This window comes from Primulina tabacum, chromosome 12 (genome assembly GCF_025594145.1).
Source record: "Primulina tabacum isolate GXHZ01 chromosome 12, ASM2559414v2, whole genome shotgun sequence".
NCBI lineage: Eukaryota > Viridiplantae > Streptophyta > Magnoliopsida > Lamiales > Gesneriaceae > Primulina > Primulina tabacum.
This window is the reverse complement of record NC_134561.1, coordinates 33,464,705-33,484,114: the sequence shown is the minus strand read 5'-3', so window position 1 is coordinate 33,484,114 and position 19,410 is coordinate 33,464,705. Positions and strand designations below refer to the sequence as shown.

The window sequence follows — 19,410 nt, the reverse complement described above, 5'->3', positions numbered from 1 at the left end:
GACACTCGACAGAACTTGGTAGAGCAAAATCTCGAAATTTCCTAGAGAGGATTAGAGAGAATTTCGAAAATATATAGTGAAATTCAGGTGTGATTTTCGAATATGAGGGTCCTCCTATTTATAAGGGCTGACTGTCATCCTGATCGTGTATCATCCTCGCGTTTGAACTTTTGAATCAAACTTTAAATATAAGATAATTTCTCCTTTTTTTTTTATCCATTTTCTTGGATAATATTTGAAAATATTTATCCATCTTCCAGGATAATTTCAAAAATAATCGTCTGTCCAGGCCTGAAATTTCGAATTTCATGTCTAATTTCCAGCATCCGATAGATCTCTTATTTTGCAATACGATTACAACTTTGCCCTTAAATTCCAAAATTTTCCATATTTAATTTTCAATTCAATGGTAATTTATCCAAAAAATAATACTCTTGATTTTTTCTGAAATCTTGGTAGACAAACTTTTGAATTTCTCATGCCTGCATTTCTTTATCGTGTAGACTTCTCCTATTTACCAATTTTCAAAAATTATAAATAAATAATGGAAAAATTTGAAATTCTCATATTGCATTATCCTCTTGCTTGATCTTAATCCATGTGTATCAATATTATCTCAAACCATATATCTTTATCTTGTATTTTCTTCCCAAATTCGAATTTATGTCTCAAATTTTACTAGTTTATATCAAATATCTCCTTATTTAATTTCTTGAATCATGACCTATTTTTATTTATCCCGATATCAAAATATGTGCACAATATTCTCTTAAATTTCGAGCTCCATAGATATTGTACACACGATTTAATTATCACACACAACTTTAGATAAACTTGACAATCTTAATAAAATAATGAGATAACTAAATAAAATTTTGGATAACCTAATACAACTTTAAATTACAAAATAATATCACGAGTTTAGAATTCGTGGTTTTATATCCCTCTCTCTTTATGGGAAGTTTCGTCCTCGAAACTTGGGTTGCCTTGGTTTTTAAAGAGGTACAGGTATTGATTTCTCATCCTTTCTTTTAACTCTCACGTGACTTCTCTTTCTGTATGGTTAGATTAGGGAATGATCTATCGTTTTAGCACTTGGTCTTTGGTGTCTACGATTCTAATGAGAATTTCTTCGTACTTCAGCTCTTCTCCCAAGTTATCTTCGATCATGAGCAGTTTTAATTCCAATACGTGGCTTGGGTTCGGGATGTATTTCCTTAGTTGGGACACGTGAAAAACATTGTGGATCCTTGACATTTTCGGCGGCAGCGCCAATCTGTATTCCAGCGTTCCCATCTTCTCCAAGATTTCGAAGGGTCTCACATATCGGGGTTTAGTTTTTGTTGAGTAATAATAAGTTTCAGAGTTTGACAAACCAATCAGTAGCCGAACTGAAGACCCGAACTAAACAGAGACCGAACTGATAGCACATAACTGATTTTAGAATTGAAGAAGACTTATCGGACTGAAATAGACTAACTAGAACTGAAGTAAATAAACTAAAGTTCTCAAAAATATAAGTAAGTCCTAAAACTGATGATTCGAAGATTGAAAAAGTATTCGATATCAGAACTGAAGATCAGAACTGAATGAATTATTCGTAGAACTGATATAAGCATAATTGAAATACTCAAATTGAAGCCAACAGAACGTTCAAACTAAAAGGATATCAGTTAGAACTGATTACCAAGTATAGACCAGATAAACTGATCAGTCGACTATTTTGACTCTTGATCAGTTAGCCATGTCATCAGTTGTAGTTTGAATTCAGCAAAAAAACTGACATTCCTTACCTGAGCAGAACAGTCAGTGCATAACATTCTGATACATCGTACTACTGTCAGAAGGATGTCTACATGGACAAAAAGACGATTCAACAGACACCATTAATTAATGCATTCAATGTGATCGTTAATGCATTCAATGTGTCCGTTGGAATAGAAGACTATAAATAGCAAAGAAGTTTAGTTGTGGAAAAAGAATTGAGATAATAACAAGAGACAATTTTACGCGAATATCAGTTACACGACTACTCAAAGAGCAAACAATTATCGAGTCATTTGCAATTCATTCTAAAGTTAATATCCAATTTGCAAATCGCAATCCTTTACTGATTTATTCGTAGCATTCAAGCTACCTATTTGAGTTATTTAGTTATCAACCGATAAGTTTTGCAAGAAAAGCTAAGAGTTTTATTTTGGTTGTGTTTAAGTCCAAACTGAAATGGGTTATTACATTTCATTGTGATTAATCAATGTCTTTTAGTAAATATCTATCACTGAGATAGAAGGGGTGATGTAGGAGCACTTGGAGACTCTGAACATCCATAAAAATCTGTGTGTTCATTTCTCTTTTCCATTCAGTTTTCACAGTACCTTAGCCAAAATATTCACATCTATCCGCCGGTTTATTTCCGCACTATTTTAGTTAATTGTTCTATATTTACATACAAGATTTAGAGATCGGTTTCTCAAAGAATTGACTCACATTCGAAATGGAATTAAAAAATCCTAAGTGTTTATTCAATCCTCTCTTCTAAACACTTTACTTGAGTTAATCGATCCTAATAAGTGGTATCAAAGCGGTTAAATCTTGTTCTTGAATACTCCCAAATACATATATCCGATTCATCATGATTTCTTTCAAAAAATTCCGATGTTTTTCAGAGAAGAATTTGATGACTGAAAAATAGAATGCATGCTCATTTAGCTGTGCAAGATGATGATATGTGATACGTCATAACTGATAGACCAATGAAGATCATGAAAGCAAACAATGTTGTTGCTCTAACTGATGGAGCACCTCATCGCATTGAAAAACAACGGTATGAGTGGACAAGTGAAGAGAAAAGAAAAGCCAACTTGTACAATGTTGCCAAGGACTTATTGTACAAGACGGTGAACAAGAATACCTTCAGCAAGATAAATATGTGCAAATCTACCTTAAAAAATTGGGAGAAATTGATACATTTATATGAAGGCAACGGGTCGTACAAAAAAGGTCAATGTTTGAGAATTGCGAATTGTCCAAGTCCTTAGCTTGTTTGTCTTTATTAATTAATGAACTTTGATTAATTCAAGAATATATAAATATAAATATACATATGATCTATATAAATATAAATTAATGTCATTTTCTTCATTAAATTAAATAATATCTATATAAATATAAATTCACGGCATTCTCCTCATTATACATATAAATATAAATTCATGTAATTCCCTTTCATTAAATTATATAATATCTATATAAATATACATATAAATCTATTACCTATATATCTATTATTTATTTATTATTACCTATATAAAATTTTGAGAATTGTGAATTGTCCTTTTAAGTCCTTAGCTTGCTTTTCTTTATTAATTAATGATTTACTATAATTAATTCAATAATTCATAAATATAAATACAATCTAAATCTATTACCTAAATAAAAGAATCAATGTTTGATAATTGCTATTTGGAATGATATGGTTAGTCAATATTATTTGTATAGATAATTTGAAATCATGTGTTGCTATTTAATGATTTGGTAAATTCCATGTCATTTATTGCACATTTTTATTTCTGCCTTTTAATCTCCCCCACTAGGGGCTTCCATCTTTTACGTGATCGTATTGCATGATGTGAGATAGAGGACCGAGGTTACAGTTTGGATTTATGTGTTCATATATATTTGTTTCTTCCATGTTTTTTTTTTTTTTTTTTGTCTTCCTTTCACTGTTTTTTCTTTGTTCTGTAGAGAGGCTATTGACAGTGAGTTCCATGTCTGCCGGTTGTGCCTCCTACCGATCATCGTATTCGTCGCCGAGTGTTTTTCATACCACTCTCATTCTATGTTATTTATTGCACATCTGTCTCTGGGGTTTTACTTCGTTTTCATGATCCAAGGCTTCTGCGTTACATAATCCATGGCCGATTTCGTCTTCATTTTCTAAGTGTATGGTGGTGATCACTGATCACCGTACGTGCATGTTGTAAGTGTTCATGGACCTGCTTTCTACAAGTGTTGTTGTGATGTGGATTTAAAACAAATCACCAGCTCTGATATATGTTGAAGATCTGAATGAACGTCGTGTGAGATTTCTCGGTAGCATCATCCAAATGCAATGGAAGCGAGTCGAGTATTACTTTGAGCATGGAAATTCTGCATCGTTCCAATGAATGTAGCTAGTCATTAACATGGAACAACCTTGTCAATATTATATTCAGGACTGTAAGAACATTAGAGTAAGTTTAAGTAGCAGTGGAAGAATTTACTAATCTATTTTCACTATTCAAGTATTTTAAATGTATTAGTTGTACTAAATATGTTTCTTCTATGATTTTCTCATTTGGTTTTGGACTGAAACCTTCAAATTTGAATGAAGTATACTTTTCATTTTTTCTTTCTGATTTCAGCATGTGGTTAGCTTGTTCTTTCCTTACTATTTTCACCCACATTCACAGGTACATGAACAGTGTGATTGCTGGTACAAAAAGATAATTATAAAGGATGCAAGCATATGAGGGTTTTTTTTTCTATAATTAATATAAAAATAAAAAAATATTTCAAAAAATAATTATTTTACAAAACTAATTTAATCCGCGCTTACTCGTCCACGTAAGCATTATTAATATTTTTATTTATTATAATTTTTAATAATTAATTTAATTCGAATATATTATTATTATTATAATTTATTATAATTTTTAATAAATAATTTAATTCGAATATATTATTATTAAAACATCTACTTTAATTTTTCCATTTAAATTTATACTTTTCCCAAAAAAATTCTAAATAAATAAGTATATACCTATCAACGTTAAATATAAATCGTTATTATTTGCATTAAATGTAATAATTAAAATGGACAACTCAGAGGATAAGAGTATGAGTTCGATCAAAGTAGATAAATTGTGAGCTACTTTTTTTTATTGGAATGTGATGTTTTTCTTATGTCCTAAACTTATTTTCTTTGTGTCTGAGTTAATGATATATTAAAGGTTTTGCCTGCATTACGAGTTCAATTGTCATTATTGACCTACTATGTGAGGTATAATTTTTTTAGTACAATTAACATCCTCGAGGTAGATTGAATTATACTTTGATTTTTTTGATGATTAAACTCCGATAAAAGCTTCATTGAAATGTTTTAGATGTGGTCCTTCTATTGCAAGTGTTTTGTTCAAAAATTTGATTAATAAGATTAAACTACGATTAAAGCTCATTAAGATGTTTCATATGTGGTCTTTCTATTGCATATGTTTTGTTCCAATGTTTTTTGGTCTTATGCCTTCTGAGTTGAACCCTTAGGTTATGTTTGGATTGATGAAATTTAAATCTATTGATTTCACAATTCTTGACTTATTTGGATATATGAAATTCAAGTGGATCAGTTCATATCAAATTATATAATTTTAACATAATTAGGTAAATGTATATGGAACTGAAAATAAATACAAGAGATAAATATGATTAAGGAGAATAAATTAGATCTAATTGAGTAACCATTTTTATTAACGATATCATGGAAAATATCGATGATTGAAATAATCAATTTCAAAATAACATTAATAAATAATATTTTTTACATGTGAGTAAATATATATTATAATTAATATTAATGATATCATTGTAAAAATTACATAAGATGTTAGGATAGAAAATAAATTTAGAGGGAGGTGAATAAATTTATTTCAAAATATTTCGATTGGGTTAGCAACATCGAAATTTTATTTTATCATTTGGGTTTTCAGTAAGTTAACCAGTGCGAAATGTGCGGAAGTAGGCTTCATGAAAGTAGTTCAACAAATGGCTTATCAAGAAATCAGTTTGGGTTTTCTAAAGAGTAGTAAGGTAGGTAAACTGAAAAGTAAATAAGCACAAGGTTGTTTCTGGAGTTCGGAGATTTCAAAACTCCTACGTCACCCCTTCTTATGTTAGCGGACCGGTTACGGTGGCTGGAAGCGCAACGGAAGTCAAAAATTTTTAATTTTAAGCTCAAATTTTCGGCCACCATGTTTGTGTGCAATATTTACATTCAAACACCATACAAGTCATACATAGGGTGTTAGAAATAGTTTTACCTATCAACCTCTTGAGGTTGATGAATGGCACCAACTTCGTTGTTAAACAACAAAGCTCTTCAATGGATGACAAGTTTACAAGCTTCCTCCTCCTTCAAAATTAGGCCCACCACTTGTTAGGTAAATCCCTTCTTGTTTTGCACTAGAAAAACAAGAAGATTTTTCAAAGAGAAGATAGTGTTTTCAACAAATTGAAGAACACAAAAGTGAAAGAAAATTTTTTTAGAGAAAAATGCTCTCAATGTTTCGACCAAGCTAGTGTAGAATGAGGGAGGAAAGAGTTGTCTTGGTAGTGCAAAAAGTTGATCCAAAAAGCTAGCATGCCATGCATTATTTTAATCAAAAGTATTCCCCAACTGTTCACATCCCATGCATGCTTTGCATGTGGGCTTATAACAATTTACAAGGGCCCATGGACTTTTATTTAAATTGTCTCAAACCCATTTGAGCCCAATTAGACTTTACTTGATTTTACTCAAGCCCACTAGTTAAATAATTATTCCCAATTGGGCTCTACAAGGCCCAATGATATTTAATTAATCCAACACTTGAATTAATTTAATTATTTGGACTCTACTAGGCCCACTAGTGTTTAATTAATTCAACACTTGAATTAATTTAATTTAGTCCATAATAATGTTTATGAAAATCACAATTTTCAAATACATTATTCACTTGGCCAAATTTTAATTTAGGAACACTTCCATAAATTAAAATTTATATTTCTCTCATAGAAGTCATATTTCTATTTTTCTTTACGCTTATAAACTCATTTATAAGCCGTTCAACACATTGAACTATTTTACTTCACATCGGATTTAGAAAGCAAGTACTTGTGTGGCCCTCAATGGTTCATTGATACAACTAGCCGTGGGTTCACATCTCCATGTGATTCGGACTAAACATGTCCTTATATGAGCATACCACAATTGCTCCATTCTTACTTATCAACTCCTTGATAACAAGAACGTCAGAACTCAAGTCTGATAATACCCAACCAATCATGTTAAACGCCTAGCAGCATCGCTTACATGATTCCCTAGGTATCAAATGATAGTGCCTGCAAGAACCATTCAATTATGGTTAGCGTACAGTACGGTCCCTTCAACTCATATATCCCGACCGATTCGACAACCATTGGTATATCGAGAGTTGTGAATAAATCGATATTATGTGTCATGTCGTAGTTGCATCGATGGTGTAATCTATGAAACCCCTTTCATAATTACCACCATACTCTGATCAGAGATTTCAACCTACATACACATGATAACACATAGGATATCCATACCCGAAGGTAAGCGGTGAATCCCCGACTACAATGCATCGACTCCTATGTGTTTCGACAGAACACCCAACCTTGCCACCTGATGACCCCTTGAGAGTCGGTAAACAAGTCAAAGTGTGATTCTAGCACATAGAGTCTCAATGTTGTCCCGGGTCATAAGGACTAATGGTGTACAACCATAAACTAGGACGTTTCCACTCGATAAGTGAGAACCACTTGGAAAGTCCTTTATGGAGGGTTGTTCAGTGCACTCTACCAGGAGCACCTATCTGCATGCTCGGACATCACAATGTCCCCTACCAATGAAACATGGTACTCACATCGCAGATACTAGTCTCTAACTCAAGGCCTATATCCTTCTTATTGGCGGCTGAATCGACTAGGAACCGTTTAGAATATACAGTATTCCAAATATGAGTTTCATGATACTCATCATATGAGCATCTCATATTCTTTCTACTATTTGTATATTCAAGGACTTTATCTATGCAACTAGCATGGGTATACAGATAAAGATGCGCCAATATAATAAATTCAAATATTATTAAAATAAAGATCGTTTATACATAGAGTTTCATCGTGAACACTCGGCCAACACTTGGCTCGACGTGCACCTACTCTAACATCTTAATCACTGAATGTTTGCACAAAAAGACTTTGGTAATTATAAGTAATTTAAATCATCCACTTCGGTAGGACTTAACAATGTTTAACTGAAACTCTTAATAAAACTTCAATCTAAATACTTTGAGTAGTAAGGCTTCTTGCTCTCAATTACACAGATTTCATAAAGAAATTTTGAGCAAAATTTGATCCTCTACTCAAAAATATCAGATAATGATTTATCAGCATGTACTGGTTATTTTCAATCTGGATCTCGGGAAGCAATTTCAGATAAGATCAGTTTTTTTTTAAATAATCCAAAGATAGATGCTGTAAACTATCTAACATTTAGAGCTTATTGAACTGATCTATTTATAGCTTAATCTGCCACGATAATCTTTTCAAAATATATTCGTTTCAAATGCAGATATCGTTGTTGTCATGTCATCGTCCTTTCTGACATGTTCTAGTAGTGCGTCGAAATCTGACATTCTGTTAAGTTTCAGTGTGTCACGCCCTGAGACGGGGGTTGGTTGTCACCGGCGTTGCTCTCAAATTTACATTCGAAAACAACAAGCCTCAGAAGTACAAAATTCAGAAACCAGTCTTTTATTCATAATATTGAATAATTCATTATCTGTTACAACTCAAATAACTAATGTTTTACAGCAGAAATGTAAAACCAGACATAACAGTGTCTTAACAAATTTAGCGGAAATAACAAAATAATAACTGAGAACAACAGTGTTCTTCACCAGCCCCAAAATTGATTCTGCTCTTCTTCTTCTAACAATTCTTCCTCGTTCTTATCTGAGATGAGTTTGGTGGGTGAGTGATATGATTGTCACTCAGTAAGCGGGGGCGAGAATAACTCTCAGTTTTCGAAATCATTTTCAACAGAAACAATAATACAAATAATATACAGAAAACTCTTCTTTTCAGAACATGAATCAATATTCAGAACAAAAATAAAAAATTAGCAAGTAGGTAAGCACTGAGTACGTTTGTGAATTTCATGGCTAACTGATATTAGTCCCCTATATGTTCTATCCTCTAATGGGTGAGGTCAGAATCAGAATCAGAATTCAGAAATGTCCAGAATATATATTCCTACCATTAGTTCACTAGGTTTTAGTGCTTCCATAATCAGATATCAGAAATCAAACATACCGAACTTTGCTTTTAAACATAATTTATCAAATTGATTTCAAGACATTTATACATAAGCCCACTTACAGTAATTTGCTATAAAGTTTCGGTAGAAGTCTGGAATCTGCTTGTTCTTGCTACTGGTTTCTACCGCTCGAAAATAAGCACTCTCTTAGCAAAATTCTGACTGTTAGCCTCCCAATTCAGATGTTTGAGGGTGTTATTTATCAATAATCTCAAGATTTGTGTAACCCAATTCAGAGGTTTGAGGGTGTTATTTATAGGCAAAATTCTGACTGTTAGCCTCCCAATTAATGGTCATAATCCGCCATTAACATCCTTTATTCCATGTTAAATGCTTTTGTTACAAGTCATGAGCTGAATTAGTACCTGTCTGCTGGAATCTCACTCTTATGCTGCTGGATTTATCTGTTGTCTGCTGCTGGATTCTAGTCTGCTGGAAAAATACCAGCTTCTGCTGGAATTTTGCATTGCTGCTGAAATGCTGGAAATTCGGGTTCTCACACAGTGACTGTTAGTACAAAAAACTTTATCCACTATTTCACTGAGTATACTGATTCTTAGGGAATATATGGATTTGGACTGAATGATCAATTAGATAAACTGTCAGTTGAGCTTCATCAACCGACCTTGAATCGGTTTGGTTATCATTATTCTTCTTATGTTTTATCAGTCCAGCTTTGTTATGAAACTTCTTCTTATGAAAGTTCAGTTTTCCTCATTGAATTCAGTTCGGTTAGATTCTATAATTATCCGTTGAATCAGCAACTTTGTTCAATCATTATAACTTCAAATGTTCCAACAAAAGAGGAAGAGATTATATGAAACAAGAAATAAGAAAATGATGTGGGAATAATGAAATTTTAAGATAAAATATTCATTTCTAATGAATTAACATTATATTAATTTAAATTACATGCATTTCACAAACATATTTTAAATTATCTTTGCTTATAGCTCGATATATGTATCAAATTTATAAGTTCTATGGGGAAAAATGAATTAGACATGAATCTTTAATATTTGTTATCATATTTCAATTAATGGTTTGACCAAATAACAAGATTTGATTATTTCAAATAATACGTGTTTTATGTGCAACGCACATGTTGCTTACTAGTATTTATAAAAGTATAGATATAGGGCATAGTTTTTCAATTGTGAATTGGCTAAACTAGCCCTCCATATGTATAAAACATTAGACATTATATTGATATTTTTGTAAATATATTTATGTGCTAGGGACATACATGGTAAAATATCATTGTCCCTTTAAATGAAATTATTGTTTTTCACTTGTTAACCATATCCAATAGGGATGACGATGGGCCAGGTCGAAACTCGTCCCCGTATTAAACCCATCCCAACGGGGCGGGCCGAAGCTGACCCGAACCAGACTCGTACATATTTATATAAAAATAAATATATATTGTGAATAAAATTATAATTTTTCAAATATTTAATAATAAATATTTTAATCATTATTTTATTTTTAAATATTTTAATATTGAAATAAATATATTTAATATAAAAACATATAATTATACATTTTTATTAATTAGATAAAAATTGACAATTAATTTTTAATTGAATAAAAATTAAAATATTTTAATTTGTGATTATACTTTTTTCTTAGCTATTATTAATATAAATTTTTGAAAATAATTTTATGATTAATTAATGTCTGATTTTTTTATTTTGTATTTGAAAAAATATTAAAAAATAAATTTAGCGGATCCACGAGTCCAAGCTGGATTGGACCCGCTGAGTTCACGGGGCAGGGCGAGTCCAACATTCGGGGGGTCGAGTCTCGGGATTGGTCAAACCCGTTCCGAAACTGACCCGTTGCCTTCCCTAATGTCAAACCTATAATAATAGTGTGAATAAGTGACAATGTTTTCCGATTTTGAATTAGCCAAGCTAGCCCTCCATACATGTAAATACATTAGACATTACACTGATATTTTCGTAAATATATTTATGTGTTCGGACATATATGGTAAAACTTCATTGCGACTTTAAATGGAATTATACTTTTTCAATTGTTGATGTCAAATTAGTTGATACATATGGTTAAGAAATTTAATAATTAATAAGTAACCTTAATTTCTCTTTTTTTTTTTTCTCATTTTAGCCATAAGTAAACAAGTTTTAACTTTACTTATAATATAAATATAAATAATAATTATTAAAACGATATAAATATATACAAACTACAAAGAAATTGAAGAGTTTATTGATAAAATATCAAGCTTTTAGTAGTCTTTTTTAAATAATAATAAAGATATAAATATGAATTTCAAAAAAATCATCATTTATAATGTTTCGGCTTATTTTCTAAAAAAATATTAACGGTATCTATTCTATGCCAAAAAATGTTGAGTCTAATTTTATATAGATAAAATTATTGCAGATTTATCTTTTACATCGGAGTTCGCAATTATTGCAACATTTCTTTTGAATTCTAGATTACACAGTTGATAGGGTTAGAGGGAATGATAGCAACAAAGCAAGATCATTTCAAAACATGTGTGTGTGTTTTTTAGGACTTCACTTCAGAAAGGCACCGTTCATACAAATTCTTTCGGAACTGTAAAGAAAATTTTAAAATATATTATTATATATTAAACATGAGTGTACCAATTATATTAATTCATTGTAAAAATTATTGTGAAATTGTTTTAAAAATGACACCAATGAGTCAAAAAAAAAAAAAAGAGTATGAGCAAAATATTCACTCAAAAAATTCTTAATATAATGTTACCTTCACTAAATTGAGAAGAGGAAAATAGTCTAAAACTAATTTTTTATATATCTTTTCTTTTTTTTTTTTATGTTAAAATTATAAAATTCTATACTTGTGATACCTTTGAATTTGTATAGGGGAAGAAATACTTTTATCATTTACAATCGTAAAAAAATTAAGTTATGTCGACTATATATATCACTTAAAGTAATATGATATAATAAATTATAAAACCCGAGAAAAAATAGACCATTATAAATATGACATTATCATCATTCATCTGACACCACTCAAATATTTTCTCATGATCATGAGTCGTAATTTGACCATCCCGATTAATAATTAATAAAAATTGATTATCCGTTGTTATTAATATCACATTATTATTTATTATCTCATACATCACCATTTTGTCTTGTTAAATTTTATTATTTTTAATTAGCAAAAAAAAAAAAAATTGAAGAAATTGGGCACGCTATGGATTTAATTTATTGATGACCTTATAATAATAATTAATTGAATTGGAAAATATCATTATACTTATATAATTATATTTTATTCTAATTCAAATTTAATAATTTTTAATTGTCCAATGTATATAGAATTAATCGGTAGTGTCATGATTTTACTTTTAAAATTATAATAAAAAAATCTTAAAATATAAATATATAGTGAGAACGAATTCAAATTTTTTATTTATAGCTTCAAACCTTAGCAAATGTAATTCCAAAAAAATGAGGAGATAATGATTATGATGATACTTAGCACTGGAAATTAATTTAGAGTGGTGGTATTTTTTCCTTTTTTGAGATAGAATAATGGTATTTCAATAAACATCACAATGTAAAAATAAGATTAGTATATAATTGTTAGAAAAAATTTAGGTATTTGTAATATCTATGCATCATTCAAGTCAATTACATTAAAATTTGTAACGTCTATTTACCATTTAACTCAATTAACTTGAATAAAATAATTAGTTGATTTCAATTATTAAGAAATGAATCTTCGTTAGTAAAATTGTAGAAAATGAAGTTTTTTTAGTTCACTACTTTTAAACAAATATGTATTTTGAAGTATTTTTTAATTTATTTTCAATTCTTATGTCTAAATATATTATTATTATTTTCCCCTCAAAATACAATTTAAGTTCATTGGATTTCTTTAGTTAATATAATATTTTTTTTAATTTTTTCATATAACTCATTAACTAACAAAATGCAAGTTTTTGAAATATTTCAAATTTACGATATACATGTGGTTATAGTTTAGAATATACCATAAAATGAACAATTATTGTCACATGTTCTTAGTTATTCTAAGAATTATAATTAAATACTATTTTAGATCTTTAAGATGTAATGTTCTTAATTTGAGGAGGATATTTATCGATTAATTGATGTTGAATAGAAATATCAACATTATATACCAAAATATTTTCTTACACGCTTATATTGTTTAATTAATTAATTAAAATACATTATCATTCTATTTACACTTATGTTACTTCATCAGTTCAAATATATTCAGATTATTGTATTTGTATTTAATCTGATAAGTCATTATCTCCAATTCTTACAATTTGTTTGATCTATCTTTTTTCCGAACAAATGTTGTTTGATAGATTAGATCATGTTATGCAAGGAGCAAAATTTATTTTTATTATTAATTTAATTTTTTATTATATAGAATATAAATTTACATGCGAATTCACGTGCTTTCATGCTAGTTAATAATAAAATGGTATAATTTGCAAAATAACTTCCGTCAACTATTTATTTAAAAAAATGATCTCTTCGTGTGTATTTGAAATACACATGAGAAGGTCATTTTCTTAATTAAATAATTGAGCGAGGTTAAAAAACAAAATACCCCTATTTTTTTGAAAATCCACTAGGAACACGAAATCCTACATAGAAAACAAATAAGATTAGTGTTTCAGATGAGATATGTCAAAACGGGTTAGCGGGTGGGGTGTCCCACAATCCGTAGCTACCAGTCCTTAGGGGCCTCGCGTATTTAGACGGCAGGATGGGCCGATCAGACAGACCTAATTTATTTTACTTTGAAACATGCCTCAATCCACAATTAGACGGGACGGGACTGGCGGGGCAGGTTACTCTACTGTTTTGGGAGAAAATTGTTAACCCAACTCACTTATTTTATATGATATGATGGGCCGGGTCAACGACGGACTTGCCCTATTTTGACTCATCTATTTCAAAGTAACAAAAATAATCAAGTCCCATTCCCATAGGTGTGTTTGGTTGAGTAGATTAAATAAGGATATATTAATAATCAAATATTTATCGTTAAAATTTTAAGTTGTTTCAATAATCATTTTGATCCGGTTTAAGATCTAATTTTATGGATAACTATTTGATTAATAAAATTGGATCTTAAATCGGGTCAAAATGATTATTAAAACATCTTAAAATTTTAACAATAAATATTTGACTATTAATCTATCCTTATTTAATCGACTCAACCAAACACACCCTATTCGCTGTTATGCAACCCTTTCTACAAGCTACAAGGATAATGCTGCATGATCCATCAGACACAGAACCTGAGCTTGAGCTAGCGATTGAGCTTTAGTCACGCACATCATGAAGGTCGCATCGGGTGCCATAGAGCCGTGTTTCTTCCATATTCGTTGTCGCGAGGAACTGGTGGCAAGGGTGGAGCCTTTCTTTAAACAGAATACAGTATGAGAACCAGGATGACTTGGTGACATAGCAATAAGACTCGATGATGTGCCAAATCCAAGGAGCATAAGAACAATGACACTCACAAATATATACAATCGGGATCCTCGGATCACAATTTGATGGACTAGATTCATCTGGATAGAAGGGATGCATCAGAAGGAAGTGCGTGGACATGCGCGAAAGAACACGATATATAGCGCAAGGCTGTTAACAAATGGTTCACATTTCTCCAAATTGAGGAGTCACAGCGAAAGGGCCATGGAACTTCACAGTCAGATGCAATCTGGATTGCTAGAATACAATAAAATGGACAAGATTGAATTGGATTTAAAAATTTGTATTTATTTAAGGATTGATGCTATAACACTTGGAAATTACAAATAAGACACTTGAATTCTTGAGAACAATTCCATTACATACAGTTGCATTGCATTTGTGCATTAGTTTTTGTGTCTGAAAATGTGTTCAAAAACAGCTAAAAGTTCGAGCTTTTCTTATGGCTTATATTGCATCTAAATTAAAAGGAAATTCGTTATATCTTGAGAGACGTGGTTATATTGCATAATCACTACGCGTCGAGCAATTTAATTGAGTTCAACTCTTGCCTCGACTTTAAATCAACATTTTGTCCGGATAACTTGATCCCTTTTTGGTAACCAAACATGAATCTTTCGATTCATTTGGCTCTCATGCACAAAGTTAGGACAACTTAACAAGTAAATACACTTGAAAATTGAAAAGTACTAAGTGCATGATGTGAACTAGGCAAACATAAAATCTCAATATTAGAGGTTGATTTCATATTTTTAGAGGGTGAAACTTAGATTTTGAGAAAATTATTCACGAAATTTAAAATTTTTCGACACGGAGAGAGCATCCTTTATGGTGCTACTAGCTAGCTACCAGCAGCAGGAAGGCAACTTGAAGGAGAAAGTAGAGGGAAGATGGCCTGTTCTTCGTATATAATCTGCTCTTTCTGATGTCTTCACAGCCATTTCGTTCAGTTTGGCCTCGGCATTTGCTCGTTGCTCCTCGGCTATCCTCCTGGTTGCTGCAAGCTTGTTCGTGTACTTCTCTTGGGCTCGAGATTTCAATCTCTCGGCTTTCGACTACACGAGAAATTTGTGAATCTTTCAACAGTTTAATTATGGAATGTGTTGCGATAACATGTTGTATAGAAGTAGTTAATTCTAGTATTATACCTCTGTCTTTCTCATTTCCATTTCAGCTATCCTTTTCTGATGATTCTCCCAAGCCTGAATCTTCACCTCTTCGCGCTTGTACCTAAAAAGATCCATCGGTGAAAAAATATGCTAAACAATTAAAACTTGGAACAGAATCCATGAAATCAATCATCACCTTGCCATGTATTTTGCCCGTTCGGCCTCGTCCCAAGCTGTTGCTCGAATTTCCAGAGCATTCAGGTTTCTTGATTGATCAGTAGTCTTGCTCATGTTCTCAGCGATGTTATCGGGTTCTTGTTCTTCTACATTAGCTTTTCTTGCTGCCCTTTTCGGCTCGTTTTTAGCCTCACTTTCGGGTGCCACTATTACCCCCCCATTTTGACACCTCAAAGAACTGGATGGCTCTGATGCTATAGGACTCCTTGGAGCCGGGGTATTGGCCCGAATCGGGGTACCCGCTCTGGATGGCTCTTGGCTAGCAATCGGTGTCATTTCTGTGCCCATATCTCTGACACACACAGATCTCACAACTGATTTAGAACTGTCAACAGGCTTGCTGATTCGCCATACCGACTCATCGCAGTCCATGGTTTTGGTTTCGACTTCATCTCGCTTCATGCTCTCCGAGCCAGGGCAGTCGTTTTCGACCTCCTCTTCACCGCTTGAGTAGTCTTTCTTCGGCACAGGCACAATCAATCTCCGGTCATCCGCGTTCGAATTACGTGGCGAGGCCTTGGCCTGATTCTTCTCCCCCCTGGACAGATTCACCAGCCACTTCTGAGCATCGTCCCATTTCGAAGGCGTCGGCTTTCCCAATGCCGTCCGATGATGATGCCCATTTCTCTTGTGAAAATCGAAACTTATGCAACTCCCACCGGATATCTCCTGTGTAGTGCCATTGTTCAAGCATCCCTTATCCTCCACACCTCTCATTTTCACAGTACTCAATCAATCTAACTCAAAACAACCTCCACACTTCAAGATGAACCCAAAAAAGAACAAAACCAATCAAGTAGAAATAATTAAAGAAGGAACAAACTCTGCACATTCTGTGAGTCATTCATTCATATGATATTCCCATTGGATTCATCTAAGAAAAGCAGCAAGGCAAAGCAAATGGTGCAGGGAATAAAAACTCGAGAAAACAAGAAACTTTCGAGGATGGCAGACTTGGGAAATGTAGTTCAGATCCACCGACTACTGCCAAAACAAAAACAAAAAAAAAAACCATTAATTAATTCCACTGTGCCAACACATGCATGGTAGTAAGAAACAAAGTTCGATTCTTGACAATAAAATACTCCAAAATTAACAAACGCAGCAGCCCTTTTGTCACCAAAAGCAGAAAAACCACACTGGGGTGGGTTCAAACTCACCTTGACATCTTTTACTCACAGAGGAATCTTTTGAAAGAGTTCCAGTATCGCTGCTAAACATTTTAGTGTCACAAGTCTGTCATTTCTCCAGATGTTTCAGAGTAATTTAATCAAACGAATCAGTGTACATGTAAGCAAAATATAATACGTAAATCTAAACCAAAAGTTAAAAAATGCATGGAAATGTCAGGTATTTGAAGAGCTGGATATTATACACAAGAATCCAATTGGATGGTGGCATGTGGATGGGATTCAGAATTTGATAATTTAATGTGTCAGGATCAGTTCGGGGGGCCACTTTAATTTTTGAGAGCGAAAGCTGTGATAATTTTTTCTCAGATACTTCACATGGAGAGGATTGGAAAGATAAATGCGGTGTCTGCTATATATATGTATAAATATATATATATATACACACACACACAGATGTACAGAGTGGAATAATTTGGAGTTGTTATATTGAGCAGGTGCACGTACTGATTTTAGAAGACATTGCTGGTAAAATAATTTGTAGTTATTTTTTATACTATTTTATACATATAGTGATCTTATTATAAAGACAAAAACTTGTGTGAGACGGTCTCACGGGTCATATTTTGTTAGACAGATATCTTATTTGGGTCATATTTGATTCTTCGTAATAGTAATTCTCGGACAAGCTTGTCACACGTGAATTGTGTAGTGCGATTTACATGACTAACGTTGTTGGCAAGCTACTGCGTCAGCCAATATGTTTTACCCAATACACACCAAAAGATAGCGGATAAAGATTCAATCGTCTCAAGTTCAGAGTGCATTATTCAACACAATCTGATGGTCATCCTTTTGTTTGATCTCCCAGTTAACGATGTCAGTTTTCAACACAATAAAAAATTTTAGACAACGAATGTAACATAAGATCTCAAACTCGAAAAAAGAAAAGCAAAACCTCAAATTTATGGATCATTTCAAAATTTGTCATAGGATAAACATCAATTGGCACAACAAAAGTTCAGGTAAACCAGCTAGTCATGAGCTACTTGAGCTCGTTGATCATCGGCCTTGTCGATTCCCACATAATCCATACTGATTAAATACGCGTGTGCTCGAGTCGCTAATACAAACATTTAACAAATGCTTACAAAAACTATACAAACATTAACAAATGCTTACAAAAAATAATTTAAGAGTCTATTATTGGAAGCCCATGTGCATAATTGCTCTCCAAACCAAGTTTGACATCGCCATTTCTGTATTTAGTGAAAGAAGGCCATGTGCATTGCCTTAGGAATCCAAAGATGTCATTAATGCCATGTTTGTATATGTCCATGAAAGGCCACACTTAATTTAAAAAAAAAAAATTTAATTAGAGGATTTATAACGTGGCAAAGGGATTAAATAATTAAGCCAATGGATTATTTTAATGGATCTAAAAATGGAATAATAGGATAGGAGCACCAAGGATGTGGCGTGATTGTCAATGTATGGCCATGTTATGCATCTATCCCATCAAGAAACAATATCCCAGTAAATAGTACTTGTGAAAGTGATTGCTCTACTCCTTACTATATTGTCTAAAATGGTAAAATGAAAAAGAAATTTTTTGATTCTTGGCAATGACAGCAGTAAAAGATTGCAACTTTTCATCAAGTTTTGGGCTACTGGTATGCACTTGACAGTTCTCTTGGATCCGAGATCAGAATGGAAATCATCCCTTGTCAAATAGTTAGATGTAATTAGTTTGATTTATCTAATGAATTGTGCTCTTATTTTTTCAGAAAATTCGAAGTTTCAGAAGATGAGGAACACAAAATGTATTATAATGTATATATAAAATGATCTCAAGGAGCAAATGTCCCCCACCTCCTCCAATCCTTGAGATTTTGAATGGGTTTGGGCTGTATTGAATGTACAACGAATTTAACATCCTTTGAGTCGAAGTTGTCGCACCACCTTTAAGTCAAATAATTTACATTGATTTCACTCGTATATTGTTGGGTTTTGACAAGAATCTCCAGACAAAGTTCCCATTTTTATGTTTTTACTGTGGTATATGGGGTTAAATTCCAAATTTTAGCCACTGGATCAATAAATCGAGTGAAAAATGAGGAACCCACATGATCCAAATATCGGTGAAGAGCTCCAGGAGGAGGCACAGCATTAGCACCCATACTATTGCCATTCAAGTGATGCACAGAGTGTAAAGAATTTAAAGAGGAAGTCTCAAAGTTTCATCTTGAATGATCCCAAATATGGTAATGCATCGTGATAGAGCAATG

At 32.3% G+C, this 19,410-nt stretch overlaps 1 protein-coding gene across 3 annotated transcripts; it reads right to left on the bottom strand.

Annotated features, from left to right (window-relative positions):
- Positions 1 to 15,351: 15,351 nt before the first annotated feature.
- Positions 15,352 to 17,388, bottom strand: LOC142520831 (uncharacterized). 3 transcript variants are annotated; one of them, XM_075623986.1, is made up of 4 exons: positions 17,149 to 17,388; positions 15,952 to 16,976; positions 15,795 to 15,876; positions 15,352 to 15,701 (listed from the first exon to the last, which is right to left on the bottom strand). In XM_075623986.1, the coding sequence occupies exons 2-4, from the start codon at positions 16,707 to 16,709 to the stop codon at positions 15,492 to 15,494; spliced, it is 1,050 nt and encodes a 349-aa protein (XP_075480101.1). In that variant the 5' UTR covers positions 16,710 to 16,976; positions 17,149 to 17,388; the 3' UTR covers positions 15,352 to 15,491. The 3 variants fall into 3 exon arrangements, with proteins under 3 accessions (XP_075480101.1, XP_075480099.1, XP_075480100.1); XM_075623984.1 differs by having other exon boundaries at positions 17,153 to 17,388; XM_075623985.1 differs by having other exon boundaries at positions 15,952 to 16,973; positions 17,153 to 17,388.
- Between the last annotated feature and the right edge of the window lie 2,022 nt (positions 17,389 to 19,410).

Bases quoted from the DNA above. Each gene is read 5' to 3' on its own strand.
- LOC142520831 (XM_075623986.1), bottom strand. From the start codon at position 16,709: ATGAGAGGTGTGGAGGATAAGGGATGCTTGAACAATGGCACTACACAG. The intron at 15,877-15,951 runs GTGATGATTGAT...GGATCTTTTTAG, and splicing joins CGGGCAAAATACATGGCAAG to GTACAAGCGCGAAGAGGTGA. The intron at 15,702-15,794 runs GTATAATACTAG...TTTCTCGTGTAG, and splicing joins TGGAAATGAGAAAGACAGAG to TCGAAAGCCGAGAGATTGAA.